This window comes from Hemitrygon akajei, chromosome 4 (assembly GCF_048418815.1).
Source record: "Hemitrygon akajei chromosome 4, sHemAka1.3, whole genome shotgun sequence".
In the NCBI taxonomy this organism is placed as follows: Eukaryota; Metazoa; Chordata; class Chondrichthyes; order Myliobatiformes; family Dasyatidae; genus Hemitrygon; species Hemitrygon akajei.
The window spans coordinates 81205394-81223799 of NC_133127.1; the positions used below are offsets into that span (position 1 = coordinate 81205394).

An 18406-nucleotide genomic window follows, 5' to 3' on the forward strand; every position below is an offset into this window, starting at 1 on the left:
CCTTCCTCACTGTCCACTACACCTCCAATCTTTGTGTCATCAGCAAAGTTGCTGATCCAATTTGCCACATTATCATCCAGATCATTGATATAGATGACAAACAACAATGGACCCAGCACTGATCCCTGTGACACACCACTAGTCACAGGCCTCCACTCAGAGAAGCAATCCTCCACTACCACTCTCTGACTTCTCCCATTGAGCCAATGTCTAATCCAATTTACTACCTCTCCATGTATACCTAGCGACTGAATCTTCCTAACTAATCTCCCATGCGGGACCTTGTCAAAGGCCTTACTGAAGTCCCTGTATACAACATCCACTGCCTTCCCTTCATCCACTTTCCTTGTAACTTCCTTGAAAAACTCTAATAGATTGGTTAAACATGACCTACCATGCACAAAGCCATGCTGACTTTTTCTAGTAAGTCCCTGTCTATCCAAATACTTGTAGATCCTATCTCTTAGTATTCCTTCCAATAATTTACCTACTAGTGATGTCAAACTTACCGGCCTATAATTTCCCGGCTTTCTTTTTGAGCCTTTTTTGAACAACAGAACTACATGAGCTATCCTCCAGTCCTCTGGCACCTGACCCATAGATATCGACATTTTAAATATTTTTGGCATGTCACAGTGAAAAACTGTGATTAGATGGGCTGAGGGGTCAACACTCCATTTTATTATACTGTAGGATTGTTCAGTTGTTTTATTTCAGCAGGATAGAAGCTGTACTTGAGCCTAGTGGTGAGTGCTTTCAGTCTTTTGTCCCTTTTGCCTGATGGGAGGAGGAGAAGAGAGAACGTTCAGTATGTGTGGGGTCTTTGATTACGTCGACTGCCGTACTGAGGGAGCGAGAAGTGTGGACATTGTAGGGGCAGAAGAGATTTGTTTTGTTTGGCATTTAATTACTAGTTTAATGAGTTCAGCACGACCCTGCGTGCAGATTGGGAAATACGTGGTTGTGGGTCCAGCTTGGGTCAAAGGTCAGGGTCAGTGTGTAGGCCAGGAAAGGGATCCTATGGGCCTGAAGAAGTGCTGTTGTGTTGCACACCTAATGGAGGGAAATGAAGAGTTGTCACGTCAGACCGAGACCCTTCATCGTGACTGGAAAGAGTACAGTCTGAGGCGTGATATGTGAGAGCAGGTGAGGATGAAGGAGTGTGGGAGGGGGAAGGGGATGATGTGCACTGCTGGGAAATATTCAGGCAATTTCCCCTTTGGAATCAACAAGGCAAAACTCACAATGGCAGCAAAAGAACGATTTTGTACAAGTGGAGCAAATATGCTAAACAAAATTACCGGTAAGTCTTAGATGTGACAAACACGAGAAAGTCTGCCGAAGCTGAATATCCAGAGCAACACACACACAAATGCTGGAGGAGCTCAGCAGGCCAGGCAGCATCGATGGAAAAGAGTAAACAGGATGGAATAAGGATCTCGGCCCAAAACGTCAACTGTACTCTTTTCCCGTAGATGCTGCCTGGCCTGCTGAGTTCCTCCAGTATTTTGTGTGTATTACTCTTAGATGTGATATTTGGACCATCACTGTGTACACGTAGGCTCCATGTGTTAGCATCAGAATCAGATTTATTATCACTGATATGTCATGAAATTTGTTGTTTTATGAATTACAATAAATACAGAAAAAAATTGGAGCAAAACGAGAGCAAAATAACGAGGTGAAGTTCACGGGTTCATTGACCATTCAGAAATCAGACGCTGAGTGCACATTTTCCGACTCTACAACCTCTGTCCTGACAGTAGTATTGAGAAGAGGACACGTCCTCTTTAGTGAGGGGCCTTTTTGAGTTATTGCCTTTTTAAAACACCCTCAGTAATGGGGAGGCTAATGCCCACAATGGAGCTGGCTGAGTCTACAACTTATTCCTACGTCAGGTACACAGACCTGAAAGGAATATTCCAGAAACTGTCGTAAGCCGAGGTTTTCCTTTGCACATAACTTTTCATGCAAACATACTTACCTAATTGCCTTGAGCGCAAATACTTAGGAGTTTTCAGTTCTCTTTCATTCATTGCTTCCCCCATCAGTTGACTTAAACCTCGCACTTTGAAATTCCCTCTTCATAAATCTCTCTTCTTTTATGATCCCCTCTAAAACTGATCTCTTGCAGGATGATTTCGTTCACACCTCTGAATACTTTGAATTGTTATGAGCTTCAAGTTGTATTTCTGAGAATTAACTACATTTGAGGTGCCATATAAATGGAAGATGTTGCTGTTTCGTTTCCTTGGTCTCTAAAAACGCGTACTTTGTAACTGTATAGCATTTCCAACCGCAGTCATCTATAGATTAAAAACTGCAAGCATGAAGTGGCAGGTTAATTTGTGAAACAGCAGAACTGCGTGAATTAGAAGGAATTAACTTCTTATCAAATCAAGCTACAAAAAAAAAGTTAATAATTTCAACTCTGTATCACTTAAGGTCAACATTACAATCCCCTTTTGTCGCCATGAAATCCCAAATAACATGCAGAGACATTCACATACAGTATTCTGTACATAATTTGAAATCAATTATATTTCTAAGGTGACCAACTACACCTAGTGGCAAGATTCAGTGTTGCACAGGATTCCCTCTAAGTGAAATTCATTATTAAAGCACCAAGTTCTAACCTGCATTTCACTTTTACTGTGTACCATATTCCCCCATACAGTGTTCCTTATCTGAGGATACATGTGGCTCTCAATTTCAGCATTCTCAGCAGAATTAAAGCCCAAAGCCACCTTTTAAGATACTTTATTGAGCCCAAACGAAATCACAGTGCCACAATAGCATTACAAGTGCACAGATGTACAAATATAGAAATATTAGAAGAGAAGTAAGAAAGAATAGAAAATAAGTTACCTCAAACATTCTAACAGGATGTTCCCATCACTTCCCCGGCTATAGGTTGACTCATTATAGAGTCTAATGGCGGAGGGTAAGAATGACCTCATATTGCGCTCTTCGAAACAGCGCAGTTGTCTTAGTCTATTACTAAAAGTGCTCCTCTGTTTAGCCAAGGAGGAATGCAGAGGGTGAGACACGTTGTCCAGAATCACCAGGATTTTCCGTAGGATCCTTTGTTCTACCACAGTCTCCAGTGTGTCCAGTTTGACTCCTATAACAGAGCCAGCCTTTCTGATCAGTTTATTAAGCTTGTTGGCTTCACCAGTGTTGATGCCATTGCCCCATAGAAGATAGTACTGGTGACAACAGACTGGTAGAACATGTGAAGGAGAAGCCTGCGTGGTCCAAAAGACGTCAGTCTCTTCAGGAGGTAGAGGTGACTCGGGCCTTTCTTGTACACAGCCTCTGTGTTGGTGCTCCACTTAAGTCTGTCATCCAGGTGCACCCCCAAGTACTTGTAGGTCCTCACCATCAATAGTTACAAGGAACAGTGCAGGCTTAATATTCCTAAAGTCCATCACCATCTCCTTTGTCTTACTGATGTTGAGCTGCAGATGATTCAACTTGCACCATTTGACAAAGTCCTCCACCAGGGCCCTGTATTCATCCTGTTCTCCCTTTATACACCCAATTATTGCTGAGTCATGAGAGAATTTCTGCAGATGACATGACTTAATGTTTTATCTAAAGTCTGAGGTATACAGGGTATACAGGAAGGGTGCCAATACAGTCCCCTGTGGGGCCCCAGTGCTGCTTATAGCTACGTCTGACACACAGCTCTGAAGCTGCACAAATTGTGATCTGCCAGCCAGGTAGTCCATTATTCAGGATATAGTGGAAGTGCCAACCTGTATTGTATGGAGCTTCTCACCCAACAATTAGGGCTGTTATGGTATTGATTGCACTTGAGAAATCAAAAACATGGTCCTCACCATGCTGCCCTGCCTATCCAGATGGGAGTAGGCTCTGTTCAACAGGTAGATGGCAGCATCGTCAACTCTAATGTCTCCTGGTAGGCAAACTGCAAGAGATCCGGTACTGCTCTGACGAGGGGTCGGAGGTGAGCCAGGACCAGCCTCTCCAGGGTCTTCATGATGTGTGAGGTCAGGGCCACTGGATGGCAGTCATTCAAGACTTTCTGTTGGCCCTTCTTGGGTACTGGGACCACACATGACGTTTTCCACACAGTCGGGATCCTTTCCAGGCTGAGACTCGGATTGAAAATGCACTGGAGAACTCCACACAACTGCTCAGCAAACTCCTTCAGGACCTTGGGATTCACACCATCGGGTTCCGATGCACTGCCATGTCTGAGTTTCCTCACAGCCCTTCTAATCTGCTCAGTAGTGAAAGGTGAGTCTATGATGAGTGGGGTGTTGGTGGAGGGTGAGGTGAAGATCGGGACAAAAGCTGTTGGTATGTGGAGGTGTGGATGGTAGGTGCAGGGCAAGGAGAGAATGTAGACAGTGATAACCTGTGTTGTTCATCCACATGTTGAACTGGAGGGTGAGAGGGAGAGGGGAGGTGTTGGTGTTAAGGGAGCATTGGGTGCAGGTAACTGGACTGGTGTCCTGAGGGGGGGATGTGAACATAGAACCGTAAGTAGGCCATTTGGCCCATCGATTCTGATCCACTATTCCATCATCAAATCAAGTGTAATTATCTTTCAACCATACATGGATACAGCCGAATGATGCAGCATTCCTCTGGGGCCAAGGAGCAAAACATACTCAGCACATTCAAAATAGCAAGCAAAAATACATAGTCACACAAAAAAAAAACACATATATAGTCCTGAGCGACTCGCACCCTCCCCTGAGTCTGCTCTCCTGGACTGCAGCAGCAGGCTAACCCAGAGCTTGAGGCCTAGTCCACAGCTTGAGGCCTGGTCCTCGCCAGAACCAAGACTACACAGCTTCCACACCGCCTGCTGCACACCAAACAAGGGAAACAGGCCTGTGGCATCTTACACTATCAATGTCTGACAGGGTCCTGTGATCGTGAGAGAAACATCCAAGACAGTCGTCCGTGGTTACATTGCAGGTCACCTTCATGCACCAACTCCGATGCCTTCAAGTGGCAGCCAGCTCCTCCGAACCCAATCTGGCTCCAGCAACACGCCAACCAGCTCCTCCAACACCCCAGCCGGATACTCCGATCAATGAGCAGCTCACTGATGGGATGGACCTGCAGTACCTAAAGTTCTTGAAGTCCAGTATTGGCTTGTGATCATAAAAAACATAATTAACAAAGAAAAATACATCTATGGTTGGTCCCTGAGAGGCCACTGTGTTCGAACACGCTGCCATCTTATCTGATTTATTACCTGCCTAAACCCCACTCTCCTGCCTTCTCTCTGCCTTTCTCTTTGATGCCCTTACTAATTAAGAACCTGGCAACCTCTGTTTAAATATACCCAATGACCTAGCCTCCACAGCCTCTGTGGCAATGAATTCAGAATCAGAATCAGGTTTAATATGTCATGAAATTTTTTACTTTTGTGGCAGCAGTACATTGCAATATATAATAATAAAACTGTAAATTACAGTAAATATATATAATAGTTGAATTAAATAAGTAGTGCATAAAAGCAGTGACTTGGTGTTCATTGGTTCCATGTCCATTCAGAATCTGAAGGTAGATAGGCAGAAGTTGTTCCTGAATTATTGAATGTGTGCCTCTGCCTTGATGGTAGCAATGAGAAGAGGGGATGTCCTGGGTGATGGGTGTCCTTAATGATGGATGTCGCCGTTTTGAGGCATCGATGCTTGAAGATGTCCTGGATGCTGGGGAGGCTAGTGCCCATGATGGAGCTGACTGAGTTCACAACTTTCTGCAGCTTCTTTCGATCCCGTGCAGCAGCCACACCCACTCCCCCAACCCCATACCAGATGGTGTTGCAGCCAGTTAGAGTGCTACCCACGGCACATCTGTAGAAATGTAGGAGTGCCTTTGGTGACATACCTAATCTCTTCAAACTCCGAATGAAATATAGCTGCTGTTGTGCCTTCTTTGTAACTGCATCGATATGTTTGGCCCAGGATAGACCCTCAGCGATGTTGGCAGCCAGACTTGAAATTACTCACTCTCCCCACTTCTGATTCCTCCATGTGGATGGGTCTGTGTTCCCTCGCCTTACCCTTCCTGAAGTCCACAATCAGTTCTTTAGTTCACAGATTCGCCATCCTCAAGCTGAAGAAATTCCTCCTCATCACTGTTCTAAAGGAATATCTTTGTATTCAGGTTCTGTGTCTACTGGACCTAGACTCCCTACTATAGGAAACATTTTCTCCACGTCCACTCTTTCTAGGTCTTTCAATTTTCGATAGGTTTCAATGAGATTCACCCGCTCATTCTACTGAACTCAAGCAAATACAGGCCCAAAGGCATTAAATGCTCCTCGTACATTAACCCTTTCATTCCTAGATCATTCTCATGAACAAGCACATCCTTTCTTAGAGAAGGGGCCCAAAACTGCTCGTAATTCTCCAAGTGCAGTCTGAGCAATAACTTATAAAGCCTAGCATTACATCCTTGCTTTGATACTCTAGTTCTCTCAAAATGAATGCTAACATTGCATTTGCCTTCCTCACTGACTCATCCTCCAAATTAATCTTCAAGGAATCCTGCATAAGAGCACCCAAGTCCCTTTACATTTCTGATTTCTGAGTTTGCTCCCTGCTTCCTCAACACTACCTACCCCTTCACCAATCTTTTATTGTCCACAAACCTGGCCATTAATTCCATCATCCGATTATTTACATATAACGTGAAAAGAAGCAGTCCTAACACTGATATCTGCAGAACACCACGAGTCACCACAGCCAACCAGAAAAGGCATTCTTTATTCCCACTCTTTGCCTCTTGCCAGTCAGCCAATCATCCAGAATTGCTCCCAGAATTCTTGAAAGATCATTATTATTTCCGCCCCAATCTCTTCAGCTACCTCTTTCAAAACCCTGGGGCATAATCCAGATGTCTTATCTAACTTCAGACCTTTCAGCTTCCCAAGCACCTTAGTAATAATGACTACACTCACTTCTACCCCCAACACTCTTGAATTTCTGGCATACAGTTGGTATCTTCCACAATAAAGACTGACTCAGAATACTTATTGAGTTCGTCCGCCATTTCTTTGTCCCTCATTAACACCTCTCCAACGTCTCTTTCCAGTGGTCCCATATCCACTATTGTCTCTCTTTTACTGTTTATATATCTGAAAAAAAAACTTCCAGTATTCACTTTGCTATTATTGGCTAGCTTACCTTCACATTTCATATTTTCTCTCCTTATTGCTTTTTTAGTTGCCTTCTGTTGGTTTCTAAAAAGCTTCCCAATCCTCCAGGTTTCACTAATTTTTGCTACATTTTATGCCATCTCTTTTGCTTTAATGCTGTCTTTAACTTCCCTTGTTAGCATGGTTGCCTTTAGAATACTTCCTTAGGATGAATCTATCCTGCACATGTCGAATTGCTCCCATAACTTTGGCCATTGCTGCTCTGCCGTCGTCCATACTAGTGTCCCCTTCCAATCAACGTTGGCCAGCGCCTCCCTTATTCCTTTGCACTATAATACTGACACATCTTTAGCTTCTTCCTCTCAAACATGCAGAGTGAATTCTATCATATTATGACCACTGCTTCCTAAGAGTTCCTTTACCTTCAGCAGCCTGATCAAATCTAGTTCGTTACACAATCCCATTCCAAAATTGCCCTTATCCTAGTGGGCTCAGCAACAAGCTGCTCTAAAAAATCCAAATCATTGGCATTCTACAAATTCCCTGCCTTGAAATTCTACACAAATCTGAATTTTCCTAATTTACCTGCGTTTTGAAATTCCCCATGACCATCATAACATCATCCTTTTTACATGCCTTCTCTATCTTGTAAGTTCACTGTGCTGTGATAGATTTCAGGGCAGTGCCCAGTTGCTTCTTTCCTTTTCACTCAAATGTAAGATTAGGTATTTATGTTTAATTAATTGAAAGTGACATCCATCTAACAACGTACAGGAACTGCTTCTGACCGTGGACTGTACACACTTGTTCTGCTGCCTGGGTGATGAGGAAAGGCTCCCCTGACTGCTTTGATGCCACCTAATCCCAGGGGCAAGGTAATCAATTATGAGTAGAGAACAAAGGAGTCCTCCCTCCTCCCCCCCAAGAAGTCAGGAAATGGCATTTCACCACTTCAAGCGAAGGACCGAAAACCTAAGGATATAATGGGCTCCCAACACTTTCAACGTGTTAGAATATCCACTCTGCTGCGCAGACTCCATCAGATGCAATTGCATTGAGTCAAATCATTCCCTTGAAAGCCTCAGTTCCAATTGCATACCTTCTGCCACATCCTGTGCTCCACAGGTGACAATAGGAACGGCTCAACTGTGGCTAGGAAGAAGTAAGCAAGTAAAGTGACCTGCTTTCCTTTCTACTCAACACTGGGATTTTGCTTAGTTGTATAAATGGAGAAGACAGACAGACATACTGAGTACAGATCCCGAGGGAAATTGGGTTTCATTGCAGTTGCACCAACCAAGAATAGTGTAGAAATAGCAATATAAAACCATAAATAATTAAATAATAATAGGTAAATTATGCCAAGTGGAAATGAGTCCAGGACCAGCCTATTGGCTCAGGGTGTCTGACACTCCAAGGGAGGAGTTGTAAAGTTTGATGGCCACAGGCAGGAATGACTTCCTATGACACTCAGTGTTGCATCTCGGTGGAATGAGTCTCTGGCTGAATGTACTCCTGTGCCTAACCAGTACATTATGGAGTGGATGGGAGACATTGTCCAAGATGGCATGTAACTTGGACAGCATCCTCTTTTCAGAAACCACCGTCAGAAAGTCCAGTTCCACCCCCACAACATCACTGGCCTTACGAATGAGTTTGTTGATTCTGTTGGTGTCTGCTACCCTCAGCCTGCTGCCCCAGCACACAACAGCAAACATGATAGCACTGGCCACCACAGCCTCATAGAACATCCTCAGCATCGTCCGGCTACAGTTCTGGGATTTATTATCTACTCCAAATCCAATATTACTGTCCTATCAGCAGAGGAGACATTAGAATTCCAGTCCTCAGATTCCTGCATTGGTAGATATTTCACTTTACTCACAGGTGGGGATCTAATCCTAGATGTTGCCATAAGCCCAACAAAAGTAATATCTCACTGAGTCCAGCCTGAGGAAACTCAGTGGTAATAGCCAAAGGCCGCTAGAACGTCACATCTGACAATAATGAAACTGAAGCTCTGTCAAGATAGATCTTTTTTCTAATGTTGTCTTAAAGAATTTTTAAATTTGTGAGAAAAAATTTGCTTCTTTACTGTAATTAATGCTTTTATCAGTTCAATTGTAGTTGACATCAAAGATGCTAGTGTTGTGCATCCAGTTTCTCATTGATTGAAAAGATTCTGAAGCTCAGTTTTTGGCAAATACTATCAGAACATAGGCTGCAACTTCCTACCCACATTAATATCTTCCTATCTGCAAGCTTCTTTGAGACCATCAACCCTAAATCCAACTTAGCATCAATTGCAAATATCTTGATCTCTTAATCATGCCCCTTATGTTCATGTAAGTCATTGATCTATACATGAAAAATAAGAGACAGAGAGATAATCCCTGAGAAACTCAACTGTCTATTTTCTTAAGGTCACTGAAAAATTCATGGACTATTACTCTAATATGGTGCCGGTGAAGCATGGTGATGTGTTGCAGGCTGCTTACAAAACTTCTAAATACACCTCTTCCGAATTATACCCGCTGCAGTATGCAGCCTGTAATTTCCCTTCAAGCAACACATCTTTGAACTGACTTAATGTATGGGCAATTTCAGGATCTTCTGAAAGACACAGTAGACTTAACCCTGAAGCATGTTGTTACAGCACCTATAAGATATATCACCATAGCTGGAAGAGAGGGAAGAGTGGAGGACTCCAAGCCACGTGAAAATAACAAGCCATGAAAGTTCTTCTAGCCAGCATCTTATTAGCAAATGTACAATTGCTGGAGAGCAAGGTTGAGGACCTAAGGGCAGGATTGCTGTATCAGAGGGAAATAAGGAATTGCTGCATTTTGTGTTTCATGGAGATACGGCTCACTCTTATCAGGCTGGATTCATAGATCAGACCATGGACTTCCTGATACACAGGATAGACCAAGCTGCTGATTTGTAGAAGGCAAAAGGTGGGGATTTGTGTTTCATGATAAGCTCTTTGTGGTGCTCTGTTACAGTGGTCTTGTCACACTTACGTACCCCCCACCTGGAATATCCAGTGATTAAGCACTCACTGCTTTACTTACCTGTTCCATGATCCTGACCAAAGCCGACATTAACCAGGCACTTGAGAATTTGAATGCTGCCAACACCAAACAAGAATCAGTCCACCCTGACGCATTCCAGATCATAGTCGGGGAGTTCAATCAGGCCGAGTTCAAAGACTCATAAGAGAATACAAATGAAAGCACCACAATTGTAACGGACTTCATAAAAACAGTCATGGACAAGTGTGTCCCCACAAAATCATTCAGTCTCCTGCAACCAGAAGCCCTGGACGAACCACGAGATCAACAATCTGCTGAGGGTCTGGTATGATCTCCGGAAATCCACCTCACATGTGAAGTACCGATTCTGGACCAAACTTGAATCACTGAAAGATGCTCAACAGCTGTGACTGTTCCTGAATGCTATTATCTCTTACAAAGTGAAATGAGGCAAAATAGGTGACGACAAGGCTTCACTCCCAGGTGTGCTCATTGCCTTCTATACTTGCTTTGACTGCCAGAACTCCCAGAGTCCCCAGTGACACTGTAAATTCAGTCCCTGAGGCTGATGTGAGAGTATCTTTCTGGAGGGGTGAACCCACAGAAAGCATCTGGCCCAGATGGGGTGCCTGGCCGAATCTAAAGAGCTGAGCTGATCAACTGGCTGGGCTGTTCACCGATATCTTTAATCTCGAGCTTTGACTGTCCGAGGTATCCACCTGCTTCAGAAAGGCTTCAATTACAGCGGTGCCGAAGGAGAGCATGGTGACCTACCTCAATGACTATTGTCCGGTAGCACTCATGTCCAGAGCAATGAAGTGCTTTGAGAGGTAGGTGATGAAATATATCAAATCCTTTCTGAGAAATGACTTGGGTCTGCTCTAATTTGCCTACTAGCACAACAGATCCACAGCAGATGCCATTTTATTAGCTTGTCACTCAACTCTGTAAAGTCTGGACAGCAAAGATGCAGATATCAGGATGCTCTTTATCGAATACAGCTCAGCATTCAATAGAATCATCCCCTCAAAACTAATCGATCAGCTTCAAGAACTTGGCCTCAATACTACCTTGAGCAATTGAATCCTCGATTTCCTCACTTGCAGACGGCTGTCATTTTGGGATCGGTAACAACATTTTTTGCACCATCTCCATCTGCACAGGTGCATGACAAGGCTGCGCTTCGCCCCCTGCTCTAGTCGCTTTATATTTACGACTGTGAGGCTCCGATGCCATATTTAAATTTGCCGATGAAACCACAGCAGTCAGCCGAATCAAAGGTGGTGACGAATCAGCATGTAGGAGGGAGACTGGAAAGTCAGCAAGACCAAGGAGCTGATTAGTGACTTCAGGAGGAGGAAACCGAAGGTCCATGAGTCAGTCCTCATCGCAGGATCAGAGGCGGAGCGGGTTAGCAACTGTAAATTCCTCGGTGTGATCATTTCAGTGGACCTATCCTGGGGCCTGCACGTAAGTGCAACTACAAAGAAAGCACAGCAATGCTTCTGCTTCCTTCGAAGTTTATGAAGGTTTGGCATGATATCTAAATGTAACACGCTGTAAGGTTTCACTGCTAATGTAATGGCCTCTCTGTAATGTTTCACTGCTAAGGTAATGGTTTCTCTGTAGAGCAGTGTTTGGGTTATGACAAGAGATAACAGGGACTTTGGAATGTGCACTGGCCAATGAGGGGAGATGTTTTTCTTTCCTGTGTGCCTGAGCGAAGGTTTCACGGTCTTTTGTTCGGTGGAAGATGGAGGGAGAAGATGCCAGAATGGGGAAGTCATAGACTGTGGGACGGAGTGGACTTGGAATGGGGTTGGGAGTCGACGCCCAAGGGGAGAATCGATGGAGAATGAACAGACAAGAAAACCATGTGCTCCAGTGTTGCATATTACACTGCTTAATGAGAATGGGCCCTTTTTCTTTTCTGTTTCTTTACTAACCTATAGTCAAATTGAGAATTATAAAGCTCAACCATTTAATTGCATATTGTGTATTGTTCGTTATTTCGTGGTACTGATTTGTAACAGGAAACACATCACACAGCATCCACCCAAACAAGATTTCTCACGTTTGGCTGGGCCAGAGGCTGTCGTCCCCTAGAGTACGCCGCTAGCCGAACCCAAGGGTCACATAAAACTTTGACAAACTTCTATACATGTGTGGTGGTGAGTATACTGGCTGGTTGCACCAAGGTCAAGGCATTTTGGAAACACCAGCGTCCTTGAATGAAAAATGCTACAAAAGGTAGTGGGTGCAGCTCAGTCCATCATGAGTGAAGCCCTCGCCTCCACTGAGCACATCCATACAGAACAACATCGCAGGATAACAGCATCCATCACCATGGCTACCCCCGTGCCCAGAACATGCTCTCTTCTCACTGCTGCCATCAGGCAGAAGGTACAAGAACCAGGTTCAGGAACAGTTATTACCCTTCAACCATCAGGCTCTTGAACCAGAGGGGGTAACTTCACTCAACCCATCACTGAAATACTCTCACAAGCTATGGACTCATCTTCAAGGACTCTTCATCTTATGCTCTTGATATTTACTGCTTGTTTATTTTAACTTACCTTTCATATTTGCTCAGTTTGTTGCCCTTTGCACATTGGTAGTCTGTCTGTCCTGCTGGGTGTGGTAGCTACTGATTCTATTGGGTTTCTTCTATTTACTGTGAATGCCCACAAGAAAACAAATCTGGGGGTTGGTGAGATACGTGTACTTTGATCATAAATTCACTTTGAACTTTGCTTTCTGGCATTCAGCTGGTTTTAGACAGACACCTTCAATAATCACAGCAGGCAGGATAATAGAGACAAAATAGTTGTTATTTAAAATAAGACTGTGTGTTGTGCTTAGAGAGTTGAGGTATCAGTGGAATTAATTCAATATTGATGTCGTCATTAACATGAAACCACAAGCAACATCATTTAGGATGTTTTGATAACATCACCTACAATTCTTCGAAATATCAATATATATACAATCAACCTGCAGTGGTTACCAGAAACAAACCAAAACCTCTGCGAGACCAAGCCAGGGTACTCGACACGGGATGCGCTTCCAAATAATGAATTTCCAAATCGGAAAGGTACATTCGATCTTTCAGTCCGAACCCAGCAAAGACGAACGAACTTGCAGCGATTGAAAACTAGTGATATTACCGTCTAACTTACGGTCTAATAGCGATATTAGCGTAACTAAGCATTCCAACAGTGTCCCAATTAGTGATATCGTTAGCGAAATAATGAAGTTGGCATAATTAATTAGCATATGTAAGTGTTCCAATTAGCGTTCCAATAATGTCCCAATTAGTAGTAAACAATAAAATATAATTCCCGGTTGCCTCTAACTCTCCACTAGACTAAACTAAAACAAAGCATAAATATGTAACTGTACTCATTTGTATCTACCACGCCCAACCCATGTGACAGATTACCATAATGAACACCACTAAATACAGACAGAAAATTGATACGTGGCTCCAACACAACCTGCTCAGCTGCTCCTCTTGAGATATATCTTCATCGCAGTAATAATCTTCTCTGCATATATCAGTGACGATGACAAACTCTGTGCAGTATTCCACATGGTCTCAGGAAACCCGTGTACACTGGGAGTCTTCCCTAATTCTGCACTTCATTCTCATTGCAATAAAAGCCAATGTTCTCTTTCTCCTCAGTATCACCCCCTGAACCTGCACATAGCTTGCTGTGTTTTATATAAGAGGGTACCTAGATCTCTTTATACAGCACGGCTATATGGTCTCTCTCCATTGACATGATAGTTTGCTTTTCCATTCTTCCTACCAAGCTAGATCATCCCACACTACAGTCCATTTGTCAAGACTTGCATTGTCTCACGTAACCTATTGCATGTAATTCCCTGGCATTTATTTTTTACTCCCGCCTCACAATTTGCTTTCCACAACTGCATCAGTAAATCTAACTGCAATACCCTAGGTAACTTTATCTACGTCATTAATATAAATTGTACATAGTTGAGGTCCCAGAACTAATCCCTGTTACACTCAACAATTGTCAACTTGAAAATGGTCTAAAAAAAAGAGATTAGAAATTAAGTTTATTTGTCGAATGCACATCAAAACATACAATAAAATAAATTATTTCTTTAAATCAAATCAGTGAGGATTGTGCTGGGCAGCCTGCAAGTGTTGTCACCATGCAAGCAAGCCCACAACTCACTAACGCTCACCATACATCTTTGAAAGCACCCGGAGGAAACCCACACAATCATAGGGAGAATGTACAAAGTCCTCTGGAATTGAACCCCAATCAGTAACTGCCGGCACTGTAAAATGATGCACTGACCCCCACATAAACGTGCCAGCCTCAGACATCAGAGTTGTTAAGCTGCCTCATCTTCTGTCACATCATGTGCTCTGTCACTGACTTAGAGAAAACAATTACTACACAATCTAACGAACAAGCAGAAGTTGATTTCTTTAGGCAAGTAGATAATCCCTTTAGTTAGAATTGATGGTAGGGTCACCTTCAAACTGGAACAATTAACGTCAATATCACGCTCATCCCTGCAACATTTACCAGTGGACTCAAGTTCACAAGCACTCCATATAGTATTTTGGTATTCTGAACTGTTCCTGGTCATTGTCACAACTCACTATTCTCTGTTACTTGGTCAATTCTCTGTGAGCTCTCGAATATTGTACCCAACTTTACGCAATTTGGGGCATTCTGCAATTTCTAATTCACCTTTATCTACCAGAGGCCAATAAATCACGTTGACTGGTTGACTGTATTGTAATTTTCCAGTTGTCTTGCTTTTACTTTCGTCCTGATGAACTCCAACATTTTCCCAATGACAGATGGTAGATTAACTGGCACTACACTCAGTGGCCAGTTTATTAGGTACACCTGCTTGTTAATGCAAATATCTACTCAGCTTATCACGTGGCAGCAACCCAATGCATAAAAGCATGCAGACATGGTCAAGAGGTCCATTTGGTGTTCAGATCAAACATCAGAATGGTGATCCAAGTGACTTTGATCATGGAATGATTGTTGATTCCTGACTGAATGGTTTCGGTATCTCAGGAATTGCTGACTTGCTGGGATTTTCATGCACAGTAGCCCCTAGAGTTTACTGAGAATGGTGTGAAAAACAAAAGTTAAAAAAAAATCCAGTGAGAGGCAGCTCTGTGGACGAAAACACCTTGTTGATGTGAGAGATCAGAGGAGAAGGGCCAGACTAGTTCAAGTTGACTGAAAAGCAACGTTAACTCAAATAAGCACACATCACAACAGCGGTGTGCAGGTTCATTTCTGAACACAACATGCATCGAACCTTGAAGACTTCATCAGGTACAGAAGGTATCTGGTAAAGAGTCCACTAAGCATATAGTTTGCTGTGTTCTCTCTTCTTTTCTCGAATAGGGATAGAGGGGCCATTACATTTACGCTTTCTGAATTCACTGGAACCTTTGCAGAATCCATTAACTACTGTAAGATTACTAACAAAGTATTCCCTTTCTCTGTAGCCTCAGTATGTATCCTAAAGCAACAGATAATGGGATATCCTTACCTGGTACCTCATCCCCAGGGAGGTAGGTAGACTTATTGGTGTGCACTGTGATGAAGCTGCTGCGTGGGTCCTGGGAGTGAGCACTGATGTGATTCGGCTTCATGTCGGCACAAGCAGATGGACTGGCCCCATGTGAAAATCCACTGACGAAGGACACCAGGCAAAGTGAACCTATCATCCATGCCAGCAGGGTGTCCCAGTCTCTTAACGATTTCAAAGTAACCTGCGTTAGGCAGGAAACATGAAAGAAAGAGAAAGTAAGGAACAGGGGCAAATCAGGAATCAGTCAGGAAGGCGCAACTTCTCCCAAATGCCATTCGACTGGACAACAAATGAGGTAGTCAGTCTCAGATCTTCGCCTCCAAATTGTCTCGTTGCTCAAATTTGTTTAGTTAGGTTGTTTCATTTTAACAGATGAGTATTGATAATAATCTCCCAATTACGAGCAGTGCCACGCAGTGGTGAGTTCAGAAATAGGAAGGTCATATAAATGGGTTTGTGACTGCAGGGAGGCTTGGGGTTTTGGGACTTATTCTGTAAAGAGTGGAAGTGTTTAGACCAGACCATCTGCATCTCAAGAGGGCCAAAACTAACAACCTTGTGGGGAAATTTGCTTGTGCAATTTGGAGAGGATTAAGTAGGGCTGGCAGAGGAAAGAAACCTAACCGTTTCAGAAGGACAAGAAGCAAATTTTAATGCACAAAGAGGCATTTTGTAAATGGGACTGGAAGGCAAAGGAAATGCCTATCTTGGAAATAAGAGCAATGAATTGAGGACATAGACAGTCATAGAAATATGACTGAAATATCACATGAATGATGGACTGGACAGGCATTCTAGCATTCTTGTAATAGTGTTAGCAGACAAAATAGTCTTGGGGGTGCGTGGACAAAAGAGAGGGCTATGGATACTGGTTAAAGGTACAACTACAGCTTTTTGGAGGAATGATATGCTGGAAATGTTACTGGAAATGCACTAAAGGACAGCAAAAAGCCAGAAGAGAGAGAAAAACAACAAAAATTTTGGTCATTTTCCTGAGGTGCAAAAATAACATGGTAATAATGGCAAGGGATTTCATCAACTGAGACAGAACTAAAAGGAAAATAAGATGTTGAATTATCTTTTGCAGACTCTTTTTGATTAGTATATACAAGATCCATAACGGGGCAGTACTGAATTTAGTAAACAAGTGGGAAGGGTTATGGTATTTTGGAAGAAGACATCATGATTTGTTAACATTTAGTATAATTAAGGAAAAGGTTAACAATAGAGCAACAGTGAAATTTATAAAGTGGAGGAGTGTTAATTTTGCTTGGCTGAAAAATGGTTTAGATTAGAAATCGATATTTGAATATAAATCAGTGTGACAACCTCCTCATTAATGCGTACATCAGGATGCTCTTTATCGATTACATCTCAGCATTTAACATCATCATCATCCCCTCTAAACTAATCAGTAAACTTCAAAACCTGGGCCTCAATTCCCCCTTGTGCAAGAGGATCCTGGATTTCCTATCTTGTAGAGCCCAGTCAGTTTGAATTGGCAAAAGCATCTCCTCCACAATCTCCATCAGCACAGAAGCACCTCAGGGATGTGTACTTAGACCCCCTGCTCTACCCTATGACTGTGTGGCTAAGTTTAGCTCCATCAGCTGATACAAGTTTGCTTATGAAACCACTGTTGTGGGCTGTATCGAAGGGGGTGATGAATCAGCATACAGCAGGGAGATTGAAAACTTAGCTGAGTGGTGTAATAACAACAAAATCTCACTCAATGTCAATAAGACCAAGGAACTGATTGTAGACTTCAGGAGAGGGAAATCAGAGGTCCGTGAGGCAGTAGTCATTGGAGGATCAAGAGTAGAAAGGGTCAGTAACTTTAAATTCCTGGGTGTCACTATCTCAGAGGACCTGTCCTGGACCCATCATATAAATATAATTGCAAAGGAAGCACAGAAGTGCCTATACGACCACAGGAGTCTGTGGTGATTCAGCATGTCATTAAAAATCTTGGCAAACGTCTATAGACGTATGGTGGAAAGAGTGCTGACTGGCTGCATTATGGCCTGGTCTGGGAACACCAAAGCCTTTGAGTGAAAAATCCTACAAAAGGTAGTGGATTCAGCACTGTACATCACAGGTAAAACCCTCCCAACCATTGAGCACATCTACATGAAACATTACTGTAGAAAAACAGCATCCATTATTAAAGATCCTTACCACCCTTGCTGCCGTCTGGTAGAATGTACAGGAGCCTCAGGACTCACACCACCAGGTACAGAAACAGTTACTACCCCTCAGCCATCAGGCCCTTGAACAAAAGGGGGTAACTGCACTCATTGAAGAAAGTTTTTATCTTGTATTTTATGCTAATTATTCATTGCAATTTATTTATCATCTGCATTTGCACAATTTGTTTACAGTTTACAGATCCTGTTCTATAGATTTGCCAAGTATACCCACAGAAAAAGAATCTCGGGGTTGCATGTGGTGACATGTATGTACTCTGATAATACATTTTACTTCGAGTTTGAACTTTAATGTCAACATCGGTATTATTCACCCCTTCTGTGAAGACTTTGGCAAAGTACTTATTTAGAAGAATATTTGTCTTCCACTTGCTGATTCAGTCTATCACTTTGGTTATAAGGTAGCA

General features: G+C 42.9%; 1 protein-coding gene across 1 annotated transcript in view; it reads right to left on the reverse strand.

Moving 5' to 3' along the window:
• The window catches only part of LOC140726006 (reelin domain-containing protein 1-like), a 40722-nt gene extending 24794 nt beyond the window's left edge, over nt 1-15928 (reverse strand). The window contains exon 1 of the mRNA XM_073041905.1: nt 15751-15928. Within this exon, the coding sequence (XP_072898006.1) occupies nt 15751-15928 (178 nt within the window). The remainder of the gene's footprint in view (nt 1-15750) is intronic.
• Nucleotides 15929-18406: the final 2478 nt, after the last annotated feature.